Below are 17,161 nucleotides of genomic sequence, written 5' to 3'. Positions count from 1 at the left end.
GGTAAGTCCAAAATCTGCAGGGTAGGCTGGCAGGCAAAAGCCCCAGAGGAGAGCTGATTCTATAACTCAGATCTAAAGGCCATTTGCTCACAGAATTCCCATTTCCTCCAGGGACCTCAGTCTTTTAAGATCTTCAACTGAATGGATATGGCCCACCCACACATCAAGGGCAATCTGCTTTATTCAAAGCCTATTGATTTAAATGCTATGTTCATTAAAAAACAAAACCAAAAAAAAAAAAAAAACAAAACCAAACCTCTTCAGAAACATCCAGAATAGTGTTTGGCCAAATATCTGGGTATCATGCCTAGTCAAACTGATGCATAAAATTAACAAACACAGGCTCCCAGTTATTCTAAACTGATCTGCTAGGCTAAACTCAGCCTTTAGGAATTGATGAAGATTGTAGCTGATTTTTTCTTACCCACTTCTATGGCCATCACCTTTTCTCCAGCGGTCTGCCAAACATGAAGCAGTCTGTATGTCCTTCCTCTCCACAGTAGAACTTGTCACTTCTTGAAATTTGGTTATTTGGCTACCTTGTGATCTCAGCTCTCTGAAGTATTTAAGAAAACATGACTTTGTAGATTATTCATTTTTTTTTCCTTATTGTTAAGATGTGAGTGATGTCCTTTGCTGCTTCCTCCATCCTAAATAGAAGCAGGACTTCCACCAGTTTGTTTGTTTTTACCTTGGGTATGATCTTGATTATTTAAAAACCAGGAAGGACAGGAATTATATTCACAGAGTCAAGCACAGGGGTTGCAAATTAGTGGCCTGTAGATTTCACATGAGAATCTAGGTTTCTAGATTGTTTTGAGAAATGGGACCATATGACACACTTGAGCCACTTTTACTGGACTTTTAAGGGGCACAAGCTCTCCAGATGACCATTGTGCCCAGAGTGACACAGTTAACTCCCAACACTGACTTCTCCTCTATCACCTTGGGGCAGACCATTCTGAGACCCATGTTGGCTGCTCAGAGTCCACTTGGAACTGATTCCATGGCAAAGCATTGTTCTATGCAAATTCCAGAAGCAAAACATGACATATGACAACTAAATGTCCTAGCCTAGTGGTAAAAAAGGTCTTGGATCTCCCTGGGAGGAAACGCTATAGTGTAGTATATAGTGTAAGAGACTCATGTGGCTCTCAGAAGTGAATACAAAACTGTACATGTGGGAATGCCAATCCCATCAGGTAAGCAACCAGCACGCCAATTTTTTTGTTTCACCAGTGAGCAGTGTAGCCAAAGAAATTCTGGGAGGTAGGGATTACTCCCCTGGAAGGGGCTGCATGGATGCTGGAGGTCTTTGGGCCCAGATAAAGCACTTCAACTCAGTCCTAAGCTGGAGAAGGGCAGGGGTCAGCTCTCCAATCAGCAGTTGATGTGCTCCTTCCTGGGCACATTCCACCACCAGGTAGAACAACATCAAATTGTTACCAGAACCGTAGAGACCTCATCCCGGAGGCGGCGAGGTGGGGTGGCTATGGACCGGTGGGTTCACTTCCTCGGGGGCAGTTTCATTTCTAGGGGCTCAGGGAAGGAACCCAGGACTGAACTGGATTGGACGGAATTAGTTCCTTAACATCTGGAAGTGCACATCATTTAGGGAATGAAGGTAAATGAAGCCAAGGAAGGGAGCCAAGGCCCAGATCCCAGAAACATTGTCATGAGACAGGTCTGAGGGGAGGATGCTGGGCTCTGAGCAGGAACCTGGGCTGAGAGCTGGAGATAGAGAGCTAATTGGCATGAGACTGGAGGAGAGGATGGATTTGGCATAAAGGGGTCCAGAAGGTTTTAGCTCAGAGAGGGCCAGTCTGCTTGATACCCAAATACCCATCTAGTTGTTGGGGAGAGGAGGCTAGATGGAGGGGACTGACCAAGCACAGGAGTACCTAAGACAATAAGTAGCCTTAAACCAGCAACACTTACCTACCTGGGGCTCACATCGACTCTGTAGAGACCAAAAGCTTTTTGGAACATATACAGGGTTAAAAAGAAGACATCCAACAAATGGAAGTTCACAAGAGCACTTCTAACTTCATGAAAAATAAGTTAATCAGTGAAAGTAGGAACTTTTAAAGAAAAGAATCAGAACTTCTTCTCTTACAAACAAAGCTTGAACCTCTTAGCAATCATGACTCTGATTGCAAGGATCTTACTCAAGTGCCTAGAGAGTCTTTTACTGCCAAGAACGGGAGAGTTGTAGCTCTTCAGAGAGCAGAATTACGTAGAATTCAGTTCAGCTCTAAATTCGCCCAGACAAAGACCAGAGACAATTTTCAGCCTGAAGTCAGAATCAAGTTTTTTTTGTTTCTTACAGAGAGAATGGTTTTTATTAAGATATAAAATTAATTCACAGTCCCTGAAGCAGATTTGCAAAACCCACAAAGTTTAAAGAATAAAATAAATAACTGTATTCCATAATCTAGAGATGGTTTACATTTTAAATATTTTTTGGTCAGATTTTTTTTTGTGTGTGAATACCTATGTTTTTCTCCACACAAATCAGGAGTCTATTAACTAAAAAATTGTTTCCAGCTCTTTCCATTTACTCTATCAAGAACAGTTAGTTCTCCATTGCCTTCATTATTCCCTGAAACAAATTTTTTAATGGTTCCATAATATTACTCATTATGGATATGCCATTATTTATTTTAATCATTTTTAAACTAATGATCAATTAGGTTGTTTCAGTTTTTCATCATTTAAAATAAGATTCCAGTAAACATCTGTGGGTGTAATGTTTGTGCAACTCCCTGATTATTTCCTCAGGAAGAATTCTCAGCATATTAAAATTAGAGGGCTTTTTTGATACCCACTCTTGAATTACTTTTCACTTCTTTGTATTCACACTGACAATGTACAAGCATGCTTGTCTCACAAATCGTTAGCTAACACTTAGCATTTATCATTAAAAAAAGAGAAAACAAAACCTTTTCTATTTGTTAGTCAAAAAATGGGATCTAATTGTTTTATTTTTTATCTTTCCCTACTAGTTGGATATTTCTTCACAGTTTATCAAATGCTTTTCTTCTATGAATTATTATATTGTGTGATTTACCTACTTTTCATATTGTGGATAAGCATCTTGCTTTAATTTTGAAGCAGTTTTGCTATAGCAGGACCCAAAAGAAATCCTAAAGAGAAACTCATGATGTTAAAAACTTTTGATTTATAGCTTTAAGCTTTCCAAAATTTCCACTGAGGCAAAATGGAAGGAAATATTAATAGGAGGCTGTTCTAATCTCTCAAGGTGTGGCCCTTGGACCCTGTGCATCAGACTCAGGGGTGGGAGTGGGGGAAGACACATTTAAATTAGATTCCTACATTTCTACCCCAGACACAAAGAGTCAGCATCTCTGACAACTGGACCTGAGAAGCCACATTTCTGTAATATCTCTGATTGCTTTATATGCAGCCCAAATTTGACAACCACAATGACTGCTGAGGCAAAGAAACCTGATACTCCCATTCCCTCTGCAACAAAGGGGAGGCAACCATACAGAGAAGTGAGTCCAAACACTGATAAATGGAAGTTGAGCTTCCAATTTGGACGAGCTACTGGGTCTTGTACTTTCTGTTCTTTTGATTTCTTGACATCCATTGTACTTTAACTTGATTAATGCATTATCACTATTATCTATTCAGTCTCCGAGGCATAAAAATGATAACCATCCTTGATTCCTCCCTATCTCTTGCACTCCTTACCTCTTCTCACGTCTTTAAATCTCTTTTCCTCTTTCTCACAACCCCTTAGTTGAGTCCCTTATTATCTCCCTCTCTGCTTTCCTTTCTCCTGTTTATTCTACTCATAATCTTTATCACCACACCACCCCCACTCTGCACCAGGTAAGCATCTTTCTAAGTTGTAATGTGTCCAGAAGCCTCTGTTTGCTATGCAAAAGCTTCTAAATATCCTCCCACCTTCAATTTTCTGCAGTCTCTAAACTCTTCTTTATTTTAGTGGAGGGGAGAAAAACTGGTATTTGCAAAGAGTGGAAGGATTGGAGATAACAAGGAAGTTAAAACTCAGGAGGCATGAACGTGCAAGAAGACAGCTGTGGCCAGTTTAAGATCCTGGAGATCAAGCAGCTCTGAGAAACAAATCGACTGAAGATTTGACCGGAAGGGTGGGTTGCTGAGGAGTCTGAAAGGACAAGGGCATGTCACGCCATGTTGTTGAATGGGTCATCTGCCCAGACCCTGCAACAGTTCAGATGTATGCTATTATTCACAAGCAGAGAGCTAGCGAGTATGAACAGTTCAGGGTAACCTTTCTTCATTCCTGGAAAAACAACTTAAAGCAAAGGACAAAGGGTTACTGTGTTTGTTCCCCCCGTGTAAAAGGAAATAATAATTTTGATGGATTTGGTGGGACATTTTGGAGCCAAGTCAAACTGTGTGTGTGATTGTTTTGTAAAGGTGCTAGGACTTAATTTTCAGATCTGGAATAAGAACAGGTGGTGGCTGATGGCAGGAGTCACAATGGTTTCCATGACAACGGGACTGGGTCTTAGTCATCCTCCCATCCTCCACAAAACCTTCTGCAGCTTTTCTCATAAGGTGCTTATTAAATATTTGTTAAATGAATGAAGAATCACAGAATGATGTGTGTGCTTTGCAATTAAGGCTGCCGTTCTGTTGCTAGTTAAAAGCTTTTAAAGCAACAATAATGCCTGTATTTCCACATGATATTTTGCACAATTTGCAATATTAACTTAACCTGAAAATAAACTAGATTCTCATCCCTACTGAACAACCATTTCCCATAACTGTCCTCTATTGTGGAAGAAGTATCCAGATGTTTGGCTAAAAGAGCCTTAAAGGGGGGGTGGGCCTGCGCGGTGTTTGTGCTTCCACCTTAGCTAGAAACACTTGCTTTTTCCACGCTTTCGAGCCCCTCCCCCCTCGAACTCTCCGCAGCCGCCCACGCGCTGTCTGCAGCTTCCCCTCCCCCCGCGTCCCTCATCCCGCGCGGAGGCTGGAGTCTGCAGGCCCAGCCGAGAGCACAAAGAGCCTCGCCAGCCGGCGTACCGCGTTGCCCTTGGCAACCATTGAGCAGCGTCTCACTCTCCCTTGACCCTGCAATGAGAGAGTAAACAGGGCATCCATTGGCTGGCAGGGGAAAGCAGGCCAATCGGAGAAGAGGTTGTAGGGAGGCGGCTGAGCGGGGGTTGTGGGGGTAGGAAGCTAGGGTTAGAGGCTACCGGTGAGGCTAGAACCCCGAGCGTGGTCGGTTGGAGCAAATATGTCTGTCCGGAGGCACATTGGGAATCCTGAGGTGAGGGCCAGGTCCGGATCGGAGAATCGGAGGGGGGGGCGCGCCGGAAAAGGCTCCACGTGGGCGGGGAAGAGTAGCCAGCGACTTCCGCCGTCCGGAAGGCGGGAAGCGGCTGCGTGAGGAGGGGTCTGGAGGGGGAGGGAGGCGGGGCGGGTCTAGGGGGGGATGAAATGCCTGACCCTTATCCTGCGGCCACAGGCCACCATCCCGCACAGGCTCATTGTTTGTCGCCAAAAGGAGCGAAGTGCATGAAGACACAAGTCGCTTCCCTCAGAGGGCTTACAGTCTAAGAACGGCAGCTAAAAAAATAAGTAACATCAGGATGAAGCCTGAAACACTAAAGGAACCAAATCAAAGGAGCCATCATTTCTGATTATGGGGATACAGAAAGAGCAGGAATAAGCAGACTAAGCCAGTTGGAAAGGACGCAAAATATGACATAAATTTTACCCCCTCCTCGATTAAGACCTTTACATACTTGGCAGTTTCACACCCGGTTGCCCTCTGCATATGGGGTCATTTCGCAACAAATGTTTACTGGATTCCTACTGTGCAGGGGGGTGCTATAAATACAAAGAGAATCAGACAAGGCCTGTTTGTCCTTCATTAAGTTAAGTCTAGTGAGGAAGACTTATAAACAATTTGAGTTCAATGTGGTTGGAGAATAAGATGTTAGGAGAGCAGAGAAGAAAGCTAGGGCTCACCTGAGAGAATGAGAGAAAGGGCCTGGAGATGATCTGGTCTCAAATTACTAGGCAGATGAAGAAACATCCCAGGTAGAGAGGACAGCCGGAGCTAGAGAGGACAGCTGGAGCCAAGTTAAGGAGATGTGAAACACGCAGGTAGACAGCGCCTCATAGAGAGGCAGGAGTAAAGTCCGGAAGGGCCTTCTGTGCCTTGCAAGTGTAATAAATAGGAGTTGCAGCTTGTTTCATCTCATGATGGATGCCTATGAGCTTTGTTGAGAAAGTTGTAAGGTTGAGTTTAGGCTCTGCAGGGGAGTGCCATGATCCATTATAATGTCTACCATGGATGTAGGGGACGTAGGTGTGAAGAGTAACACTTTGACCAACGCCTGCTGACTGCTGGTCAGAATTTGAAAAGCTTTGTGGTTTTAAGCAGCCCAGTGCCATGAACAGTTGTGCATTTTAGGTGGTGGTTGTAACCACATTGAAGAGAAGGGATTTGAGGAGGCCAGGACTGGGGCTAGGGAGATTGGGGTTAGGTGGTGGTTATGATACAGACCTCAAGTAAGGCTGTGGAACTAGGGTCAGAAATACTTAGGGGATAAAATAATCATGACTTAATGATTAACTCTGAAAAATGAGAGTGTGATGGATGACTTTGAGCTTGGGCTACTCATTGGTGCTGATGTCATTAATGAGATTAGAAATATGGGAGAAAGAGGAGGAATAGTGTTAGGAGTGTAGGGGTAGAGGAGCAGGGATGTCCTCTATGGTTGCATATTTGTGCCCCGAATAAAGATGTTCAGCTTACTCTTTTGTTTTCATGGAGCACAACAGCCAGTTGTTTTCTTAAGAAAGATTGCATAAGAAATAAATATTTTAAATTTATGTCTACGACATTAGGCATATCTAAAAATTTTATTTTACCTTCATATTTATTTGCCTGAAAGCTTATTTCGGTATGGAATTCTTGGTTAGAAATCATCAGTCTTTTGAAAACATTGCAAGGTGGTCTCATAGCATTCACTTTTTGTTGTGGAAATGTTACACCATTCTGTTCCTTTGTATGCCACTTGAGTGTTCCTTTCTGGAAGCTTATAGAATCTTCTCTTTGTCACCAGCGTTAAGATGTTTTACAAAGATATTTCTTGATAGATGTTTGTTCTCATTTTTTGGGGGGAGAGGTACCAGAAACTCATCTTTCTATTCTGTAAACATTTAAAAAAATTGTTGTTGACTCTTGTCCTCCATTTTCTCCATCCTCTCTTTCTTGAATTCATTATTCTGATGTTGCTTCTATATGACTGGTTCCCTAATTTTCTTAAATTTTATCTCTTATTTTCCACATCTTTTGTTTTTTTGTTCTCTTTGGAAGATGTAACTTTATTCTCCAATCTTTCTGTTGAGTTTTTAATTTCTGCCATCATGTTGTTAATTCTTAAGAACTCTGATTTGGACTCTAGTGTCCTTTTAAAAAAACCTTTATTTTTTAATAAATTCACCGGAAGTTTCCAAAATACTACAAAGTGACCCCATGTACCCTTTACCCAGTTTCCCTCAATGATTATATTTTATGTAAATATAGTACAATATGAAAAGCAGAATTTGACATTTGTATAACATGTGTGTAGTTTGGAGCTATTTTATCACATGTGTAGATTTAATATAATCAAGATTTGCATGAGTGTTGATTTACAATCAAGATAGAGAACTATTCCATCGCCACAAATTTCTCCCTCAAGCTACTCGTTGCTAGTCACACCCACTTTCCTCCTCACCATCCTAACCCCTGGCAACCATTAAATGGCCTCTTATTTCTGTAATTTTGAAAATGTTACATAAATGGAAATCGTACAGTTTGTGACCTTTTAAGACTGGCTTTTTTCACTCAAAATAGTATTATTAAGACACATTCATGTTGTTGCCTGTAGCAATAGTTCATTCGTTTTTATTGCTGATTAGCATTCTGTGGTATGGATGTATAGCAGTTTGTTTAACCATTAAACTGTTGTAGGATATTTTGGTTGTTTTCTGTTTGGTCAACAAACAGAGATATGAACTTTGGGGTACAGTTCTTTGTGTGGATGTTAATTTTCATTTCTCTGGCATAGATGCTCAAGAGTGCAGTTGCTGGGTGGTATGGTAAGCTTATATTAGGTGTGTTTCTTTTTAAAATATTTATGTGGCTGTGCAGGGTCTTTGTTGCGGCATGTGGGATGCAGGATCTTTTAGTTTCGGCATTCAAACTCCTAGTTGCAGTATGTGGAATCTAGTTCCCTGACCAAGGATCAAACCCTGCATTGGGAGCACAGAGTCTTAGCCACTGAACCACTGGAAAGTCCCATATATTAAGTTTTGTAAGAAACTGCCAAACCAGTTTTCCAGAGCGGGTATAGCATTTTGCATTCCCAGCCCTAGTGTATGAGAAATCCATTGTTTTTACATTCTTGGCAACATTGAGTATTACACGCATTTTTAAATTTTAGTTGTTTTAATAGGTGTGTAGTGATATCTCCTCATGGTTTTAATTTGCATTTTCCTAACTGATCCTGGGGCTTCCCAGATGGCTGAGTGGTAAAGAATGCACCTGCCAATGCAGGAGATGCAGGTTTGATCCCTGGATGGGGAAGATACCCTGAAGTAAGAATTGGCAACCCTCTCCAGTATTCTTGTCTGGGAAATCCCATGGACAGAGGAGTCTGGCAGACTACAGTCCATAGGGTTGGAAAAAGTTGGACACAACTTAGCGACTAAACAACAGTATTTTCACAGAGTTGTGCAGTCATCACAAAAATCAATTTCAGAGCATTTTCGTCACCCCCAAAAGAAATTTTGTAACCTCTAGCTATCAATCCTTAATCCTCTCCTGTCTGTTTCTCTCTGGCTTTGCCTGTTCTCTACATTTCATGTAAATTGAATTATGCAAAATGTCTTATGTGGCTGGCATCTTTCATAATGTTTTAAAAGTTCATGCATGTTGTATTGTGCTTTGATATTTCATTCCTTTTTATTACTGAGTAATATTCCTTTGCATGGATATGCCACTTTTTTTATGCATTCTTTTATTGATGGACATTTTCGTTGTTTCCATTTTAGGGCTATTATGAATGATGCTACTATGTGTATTCATACAGGCATACTTTGTTTTATTGCGTTTAGTAGATACTTCATTTTCAGAAATTGAAGGTTTGTGTAATTCTGTATCAAGCAAGTCTTTTGGCATCATTTTCCCAACAGCCTTTGCTCACTTCGTGTCTCTGTGTCATATTTTGGCAATTATCACAATTATTTCAAACTGTTTATTAATGTTTGTTATGATGATCTGTGATCTTTGAGTTACTACTACAACTTGCTTAAAGCTCAGATGATGGTTAGCATATTTTAGCAAAAACGTATTTTTTAATTAAGATATATACACTTTAAAGACATAATTCTTTTGTACACTTAATGTTGTTGTTCAGTCGTGTCCGACTCTTTGCAGCCCCATGGACTGTAGCCCTCCAGGCTCCTCTGTCCATGGAATTCTACAGGCAAGAATACTGGAGTGGGTAGTCATTCTCTTTTCCAGGAGATCTTCCCAACCCAGGGATTAAACCCAGTTTTCCTCCATTGTAGACAGATTCTGTACCATCTGAGCCACCAGGGAAGCCTGAAAGTAGAAGCCTAGTTGAGTTGCTGGAGAAAGTAAAGTTAGGGGCTAAATTTCAACATGAGTATGCATCAGTCACTTAATATCCCTCTTTGCAGTAACGATAGCCTTTCCCTGTGTCTGGAAACCACCCCGCCCCAAGTCCAGAAACCGTTTTCAAGAAATAACTCTATGGATAGATGCTGTGGTGGGGGAAGGGCAGTCACCCAGTGGCACAGAGGGAGAAGGTTTTGTAGATCCAGTAGCTTCTCATTCAGATTTCAACCAATTTTGCTTATTTCAGCCCTTTTACTTCTGGAGGTGCCTGGAGCTGTCAATTCGTGGACCTATTAAGAATTTTTCTTGGCTTTCGCTTCAATTATCTTGAGTCTATCAAGTAATTTTCACTTGTTGATGGGCTTCCTAGACTTCCGAAAACACATGTTATCATTTCTCCTACACTCTCTCTCTTTTGGAGGCTTTATGTCCTTAAAATAGTATGCTTTTAATGAGGTTTTTACTGAGGTTTTGGAAGGAAGTGCATTTGTTCAATATTCTATCTTCACCCAGTAGGTCATGATCTATAATCATGATCTATATAATTATTTGCTTGTCTATTTCTGGCACATCTACAAGAAGATAAGATAGGGATCTTGTCTGTACTGTGCCACTGCCTGGCACACAATTGTTCTTTAAATATTTGTTAAATGAGTAAATGAGTATATCTCAGCTGGGAGAAGAAGTCAAGGCTAAAGTTCACTATTTGGAAATTAGAAGCATGTAAATGGAATTAAAGCTAAATGGTCCACAGAGAACTTATAGATTAAGAAGATGGAATCCTAGGGAAGACAGTGTTTAAATGGCTAAGAGAAGGATCCATGAGTCATTGGAGAATCAGGAGAGAGAGCTATTATTGAAGTCAAGTGAAAACTGAAGACAGTGGGACTATATAACACTGTGCAGAAAGGTCATGTAAGTTAGAGGCTGAAAAGTAGCTGTTATATTTAGCAGTTAGGGAATCTCTGACATTGGCTAGCTCCTCCAGGAACCACAGTAGAATGATGCGGACAGGGGCCACATTGCAACGGATGGAAGAGTAAGATGCAGTTACTTAGTGTAAAAAAAACAAAAACCAAAACCAAGGAGCATAGCTAGAGGGACTTCCCTGGCAGGCCAGGGGTTAAGATTCTACACTTCAGCTGCAAGGTTCAATCCTGCATTCTGCACAGGTTCAATCCCTGGTCAGGGAATGAAGATCCCACATGCTGCACGGCACAGCCAAAAATAAATAAAACGAGGTTAGCTAGAAAGTAAAAAGGGTGAGATGGCGTTCCAATTATATGTTGGTTTGTCATGAGTTTTCTCAGTATTTAGTGGCTTAGAACAACAACAAACTGAAGAAGGTGGGATCATGACCTACTGGGTGAAGACAGCATGTTGAGCAAATGCACTTCCTTCCAAAACCTCAGTAAAAACCTCATTAAAAGGATACTATTTTAAGGACATAAAGCCCCCGAAAGAGAGAGAATGTGTAGGAGATGTGATAACTTGACATTATTATTGATCAAGTTCTAGAGGCTGACTAGGCTCAACTTGGCAATTACTTGGGCTCTCTCATGTGGTTTTGCAGACAGACAGAAACTGGGTCTAAAGTTATCGTGAAGGCTTTTTCACATCAGATTGCTGATATAGTCTGTTGCTGGAACCTCAGCTGGTGCTGTCAGCCAGACCACCTACAAATGACTTTTTCCATGTGACTTGGCCTTCCCTGTAGTGTGAGCTGGATCTCAAGAACAAGTGTCTCAAAAGAACCAGGTGGAAGTTGCATTATCTTTTATGATCCAGCCTCCGAAGTCCTGTGGCATCACCTCCATCAGTCACATGCCCATCCAGATTCAAGGGGAAAGAACATAGGCCCCCACCTCTCATTGGGAGGAGTGTCAGCATCACAGCGAAAGTGGGTTGGGAAATCCTGTTGTGGCCATCTTGAAAAATACAGTCTACCACAGGTGGTAGCTGCTGGCAGAGTAAGGGCTGCTGCACGTGCAACGTGGGTCAAGGCTGATGTTTTAGGTCAGCAGAATTGGACCAGATTAAAACTTCCATTAAAAAAAAAAATCTCTTTTAAAATTGACACGTAGTGCCTTCATTTTATTGACTTTCTCTTTATGCAAATGAGATAAGTAGATAAATTCTGAACAAAATATGTAATGGAATTTTTTTTTTAGTGCTTAATTGTAAATCATACATTGTCATTTTAATGTGAACAACCTTGTGAATTTCATTTGAAAAGAAGTGGGAAGTCAGAAAAGCTTATTCATTTTTGAATGACCTGTGATTCAATCTCCCTCATTTTTTTTTAGTGATTTTCCTGCAGAAAAATCCCCACTGTTGACATCTCATTCTTCTCCCTTCTTCTCCAACATCCATGTATTCACAAATACATGGTCTTACCTTGCATGTAATAGTGATCTGCCAAAATACTCCTTTGATTGTGTGGCTCATATTTCAGTGTTTCTGGTATCTTCCATCATCTTCAGGGCTAGTCCAGACTCTCAGACCTTGCTATTATAAATTCACGGGTTTCCACCTGGTGCTTCTGTACCCATGTCCAACCTTACAACATAGGATTCTATATACCTGTGATTCTTAACCATTTGGTGATAAGACCCCTTTGAAAATCTGGTGAAAATCAAGGACCCTTCCCTAGAAAAATGTACATACACTCAAAGTTTTTGCATACAGATTCATGGGACTCATGGACCTCCTAAGTTCCATCCATGGACCCCATATTCAGAATCGCTGCCTGAATGAGGCTGTGCAGTAGAATAAGAGTTCAAGCTCTAGAGCCAGACTGTCCAGTTTAATTACAGGTTCTATCACTCTTAGCAGCTAACCTCAGAAAGTCACTCCACCTCTCTATTCCCGTTTCCTAATATGTAGAATGAGGGTAACAGTAATATCTACTTTATTGGTTGTGAGGATTAAAGGAGATAATGGAGAGAAATGCTCAGCTGAGTGCCTGACAATACAGTTAAGTGCTCAGTAAATGTTAGCAGCGATTACCTTTATTGTTGTTGGGTCTTCTCCATCTAATAGAACAGTTTGCTGTTCTTTCAGCATGCTTTTGGGGCTTCCCAGGTGGTGCTAGTAGTAAAGAACCCACCTGCCAATGCAGAAGACATAAAAGACTAGGGTTTGATCCCTATGTCAGGAAGATCCCCTGGAGGAGGGCATTGCAATGCACTCCAGTATTCTTGCCTGGACAATCCCACAGAAGTGCTTGGTGAGCCACAGTCCATAGGGTTGCAAAGAATCGGACACGACTGAAGTGACTTAGCACTCATGCAAACATGCTTCTAAAGTGTCCTTGCTATTATAATTTTTTCCACTTAGAATACTTTTTCCATTCCTATATACTAACAATGAAAAAACAGAAAGAGAAATTAAGGAAACAATACCATTCACCATTGCAACAAAAAGAATAAAATACTTAGGAGTATATCTACCTAAAGAAACAAAAGACCTATACATAGAAAACTATAAAACACTGATGAAAGAAATCAAAGAGGACACAAACAGATGGAGAAACATACCGTGTTCATGGATTGGAAGAATCAATATTGTCAAAATGGCTATTCTACCCAAAGCAATCTATAGATTCAATGCAATCCCTATCAAGCTACCAACGGTATTTTTCACAGAACTAGACCAAAGAATTTCACAATTTGTATGGAAATACAAAAAACCTCGAATAGCCAAAGTAATCTTGAAAAAGAAGAATGGAACTGGAGGAATCAACCTGCCTGACTTCAGACTCTACTACAAAGCCACAGTCATCAAGACAGTGTGGTACTGGCACAAAGACAGAAATATAGACCAATGGAACAGAATAGAAAGCCCAGAGATAAATCCACGTACCTATGGACACCTTATCTTTGACAAAGGAGGCAAGGATATACAATGGAAAAAAGACAACCTCTTTAACAAGTGGTGCTGGGAAAACTGGTCAACCACTTCTAAAAGAATGAAACTAGAACACTTTCTAACACCATACACAAAAATAAACTCAAAATGGATTAAAGATCTAAATGTAAGACCAGAAACTATAAAACTCCTAGAGGAGAACATAGGCAAAACACTCTCCGACATAAATCACAGCAAGATCCTCTATGACCCACCTCCCAGAATATTGGAAATAAAAGAAAAACTAAACAAATGGGATCTAATGAAACTTAAAAGCTTTTGCACTACAAAGGAAACTATAAGTAAGGTGAAAAGACAGCCGTCAGATTGGGAGAAAATAATAGCAAATGAAGAAACAGACAAAGGATTAATCTCAAAAATATACAAGCAACTCCTGCAGCTCAATTCCAGAAAAATAAATGACCCAATCAAAAAATGGGCCAGAGAACTAAACAGACATTTCTCCAAAGAAGACATACAGATGGCTAACAAACACATGAAAAGGTGCTCAACATCACTCATTATTAGAGAAATGCAAATCAAAACCACAATGAGGTACCATTACACACCAGTCAGGATGGCTGCTATCCAAAAGTCTACAAGCAATAAATGCTGGAGAGGGTGTGGAGAAAAGGGAACCCTCTTACACTGTTGGTGGGAATGCAAACTAGTACAGCCACTATGGAAAACAGTGTGGAGATTCCTTAAAAAACTGGAAATAGAACTGCCATATGACCCAGCAATACCACTTCTGGGCATACACACTGAGGAAACCAGATCTGGAAGAGACACGTGCACCCCAATGTTCATCGCAGCACTGTTTATAATAGCCAGGACATGGAAGCAACCTAGATGCCCATCAGCAGATGAATGGATAAGGAAGCTGTGGTACATATACACCATGGAATATTACTCAGCCGTCAAAAGGAATTCATTTGAACCAGTCCTAATGAGATGGATGAAACTGGAGCCCCTTATACAGAGTGAAGTAAGCCAGAAAGATAAAGAACATTACAGCATACTAACACATATATATGGAATTTAGAAAGATGGTAACGATAACCCTATATGCAAAACAGAAAAAGAGACACAGAAATACAGAACAGACTTTTGAACTCTGTGGGAGAAGGTGAGGGTGGGATGTTTCAAAAGAACAGCATGTATACTATCTATGGTGAAACAGATCACCAGCCCAGGTGGGATGCATGAGACAAGTGCTCGGGCCTGGTACACTGGGAAGACCCAGAGGAATCGGGTGGAGAGGGAGGTGGGAGGGGGGATCGGGATGGGGAATAAGTGTAAATCTATGGCTGATTCATATCAATGTATGACAAAACCCACTGAAATGTTGTGAAGTAATTAGCCTCCAACTAATAAAAAAATTAAAAAAAAAAAAAAAGAAAAGCCAAAAAAAAAAAAAGAATCAGCCTGCCAATAAAAAAAAAAAAAAAAGAATACTTTTTCCATCCCTTTCCCCCATCTTGTTATCCACAGAAGTTCAACCCTTGAAATACAGCTCCAGTACAGTTTCTTCCATGCAGTCTCCCTTATCATCCCCAGTGTGAGAGCTCTCTCTGGTCCAGGTTCCTCGAGCCCTTGACGTCAGTGCTGCCCACGGGGCACTAGCGCTCACACTGCATGTGGCTCAGGTCTCAGGACCATCTCCGTGCATCTGGCAGTACTTATTACTCTCACACTGGTGCAAGGCCCTGTACCAGGTACAGAGGTGGAGCCTGTGTCCCAAGTGCAGGCAGTGAGGGGTGTAAATGGTACAAAGTGCTGTGACAGTCTAGGCAGGGAAGAGATTTCTGTTTGACTGCACTCCCCAGAGGAGGAATCTTCCTGGAAGATGTGCTTGTGCTGGATCTTGAAAGCTGACTAGAAGTTAAAGAGCACAGATAGGCAGGTAGATGGGGAGGGTATTTTTTGTTTTTGTTTTTGACCCTCCCTAGAGAGGAAAAGAAACTAAAATGCTTACTCCTTGGAAGGAAACTTATGACCAACCTAGATAGCATATTAAAAAGCAGAGACATTACTTTGCCAACAAAGGTCCATTTGATCAAGGCTATGGTTTTTCCAGTGGTCATGTATGGGTGTGAGAGTTGGACTGTGAGGAAAGCTGAGCACCAAAAAATTGATGCTTTTGAACTGTGGTGTTGGAGAAGACTCTTGAGAGTCCCTTGGACTGCAAGGAGATCCAACCAGTCCATCCTAAAGGAGATCAGCCTGTGTGTTCATTGGAAGGACTGAGATTGAAGCTGAAGGTCCAATACTTTGGCCACCTCATGCGAAGAGTTGACTCATTGGAAAAGACCCTGATGCTGGGAGGGATTGGGGGCAGGAGGAGAAGGGGACGACAGAGGATGAGATGGCTGGATGGCATCACTGACTCAATGGGCAAGAGTTTGAGTAAACTCTGGGAGTTGGTGATGGACAGGGAGGCCTGGCGTGCTGCGATTCATGGGTTGCAGAGTCGGACACGATTGAGCAACTGAACTGAGAGATGTAAGCCCTCAAAGGGCCTCTGACACTTTTGGTTGCTTTCAAAGAGCCTGTGCTAATACCACAAACATGAACTTTCTCAACTTTCTCCCTCTTCCCTCCCATTGAACTTCATCATGACAACCTATCTTATTTCATTATTTATTGGCTGCACCACACGGCCTGTGGGATCCTTCCGCCCCCCCGCCCCCCAGCCCCTGCCCCGACCAGGGATCAAACCCACCCCCCTGCATTGAAAGCATGGAGTCTTAACCACTGGACCACCAGGGAAGTCCCCTTATTTCATTATCTTAAATATATTTCCAAAGCTGCACGTTCTGCCTGGGCTCTGGGCCTCATCTTCTCCTACTCCCTTGTTTTCATAACTGCTCGCCTCATTTTCAGCCTTTTATTCAACCAATTTGCTTACAAACATCCTCGAACCTCTCCTTTCTTCAAACAACAAAAACTATTCCTTAGCAACTCTGAAGAGGAAAAAAAGAAAGACCCAACTGGCTACTATCCTCCCTTCTCATACACTTAACTTGCTTTTTTGCTTTTCTTGGTGTCAGTTTACCGTAACGGCATCCACCAGGGTCATCAACCACTGTTGGTTTGTTCAGTCCAAATTCACTTTTCTGTTTTATCTTCCTTGACCTTCATTCTTGTTCAGTTGTTCATATTTGACCTCCTGTTCTCTGACTTGACAGCATCAATCACTGTTGACCATTCCCTTCTTCCTGAAACTCTTCTTTAATTCTCATGACCCACTTTCTTCTGGCCTCTTACAAGTTTCACCCACAGTGGTTTTCTCCACCTGACCATAAACGTTGCAGATTTTTTCCCTCAGCCTGTACACTCTCCAGTGGTGATTCTGTCATTCCCATGGCTTCCCCTGTTGCCTGCATGCTGACAACCCCCAAATCTTGTTTTTTTCCAGTTCAGAAATCTCTCTTGATCTGCAGAGCCCCTAGATATCTAGTTTATCTAGATATCCAAAACTTCTGTTTTGGATAACCCACAGATACCTCATATTCAAAATGCCCCAAACAGAATACATGATGTTTTCCAATATATGCTTCCTCCTTAAGTCCTTTTTTAGGGGAATGG

General features: G+C 41.5%; 1 protein-coding gene across 2 annotated transcripts in view; it reads left to right on the top strand.

Moving 5' to 3' along the window:
* The first annotated feature begins 5,167 nt into the window (after window positions 1-5,167).
* Window positions 5,168-17,161, top strand: part of CEP41 (centrosomal protein 41) — a 50,116-nt gene continuing 38,122 nt past the window's right edge. Inside the window, exon 1 of one of the 2 annotated variants that reach the window (XM_043872569.1) lies at window positions 5,168-5,290. In XM_043872569.1, the coding sequence (XP_043728504.1) occupies window positions 5,258-5,290 (33 nt within the window). In that variant the 5' untranslated portion in view covers window positions 5,168-5,257. The remainder of the gene's footprint in view (window positions 5,291-17,161) is intronic. The other variant, XM_043872571.1, reaches the window with a different exon arrangement.

Source organism: Cervus elaphus, chromosome 18 (genome assembly GCF_910594005.1).
Source record: "Cervus elaphus chromosome 18, mCerEla1.1, whole genome shotgun sequence".
Classification (NCBI taxonomy): domain Eukaryota; kingdom Metazoa; phylum Chordata; class Mammalia; order Artiodactyla; family Cervidae; genus Cervus; species Cervus elaphus.
Note: the sequence above shows the minus strand (reverse complement) of the source record. Positions and strands in the feature narration are given on the sequence as shown.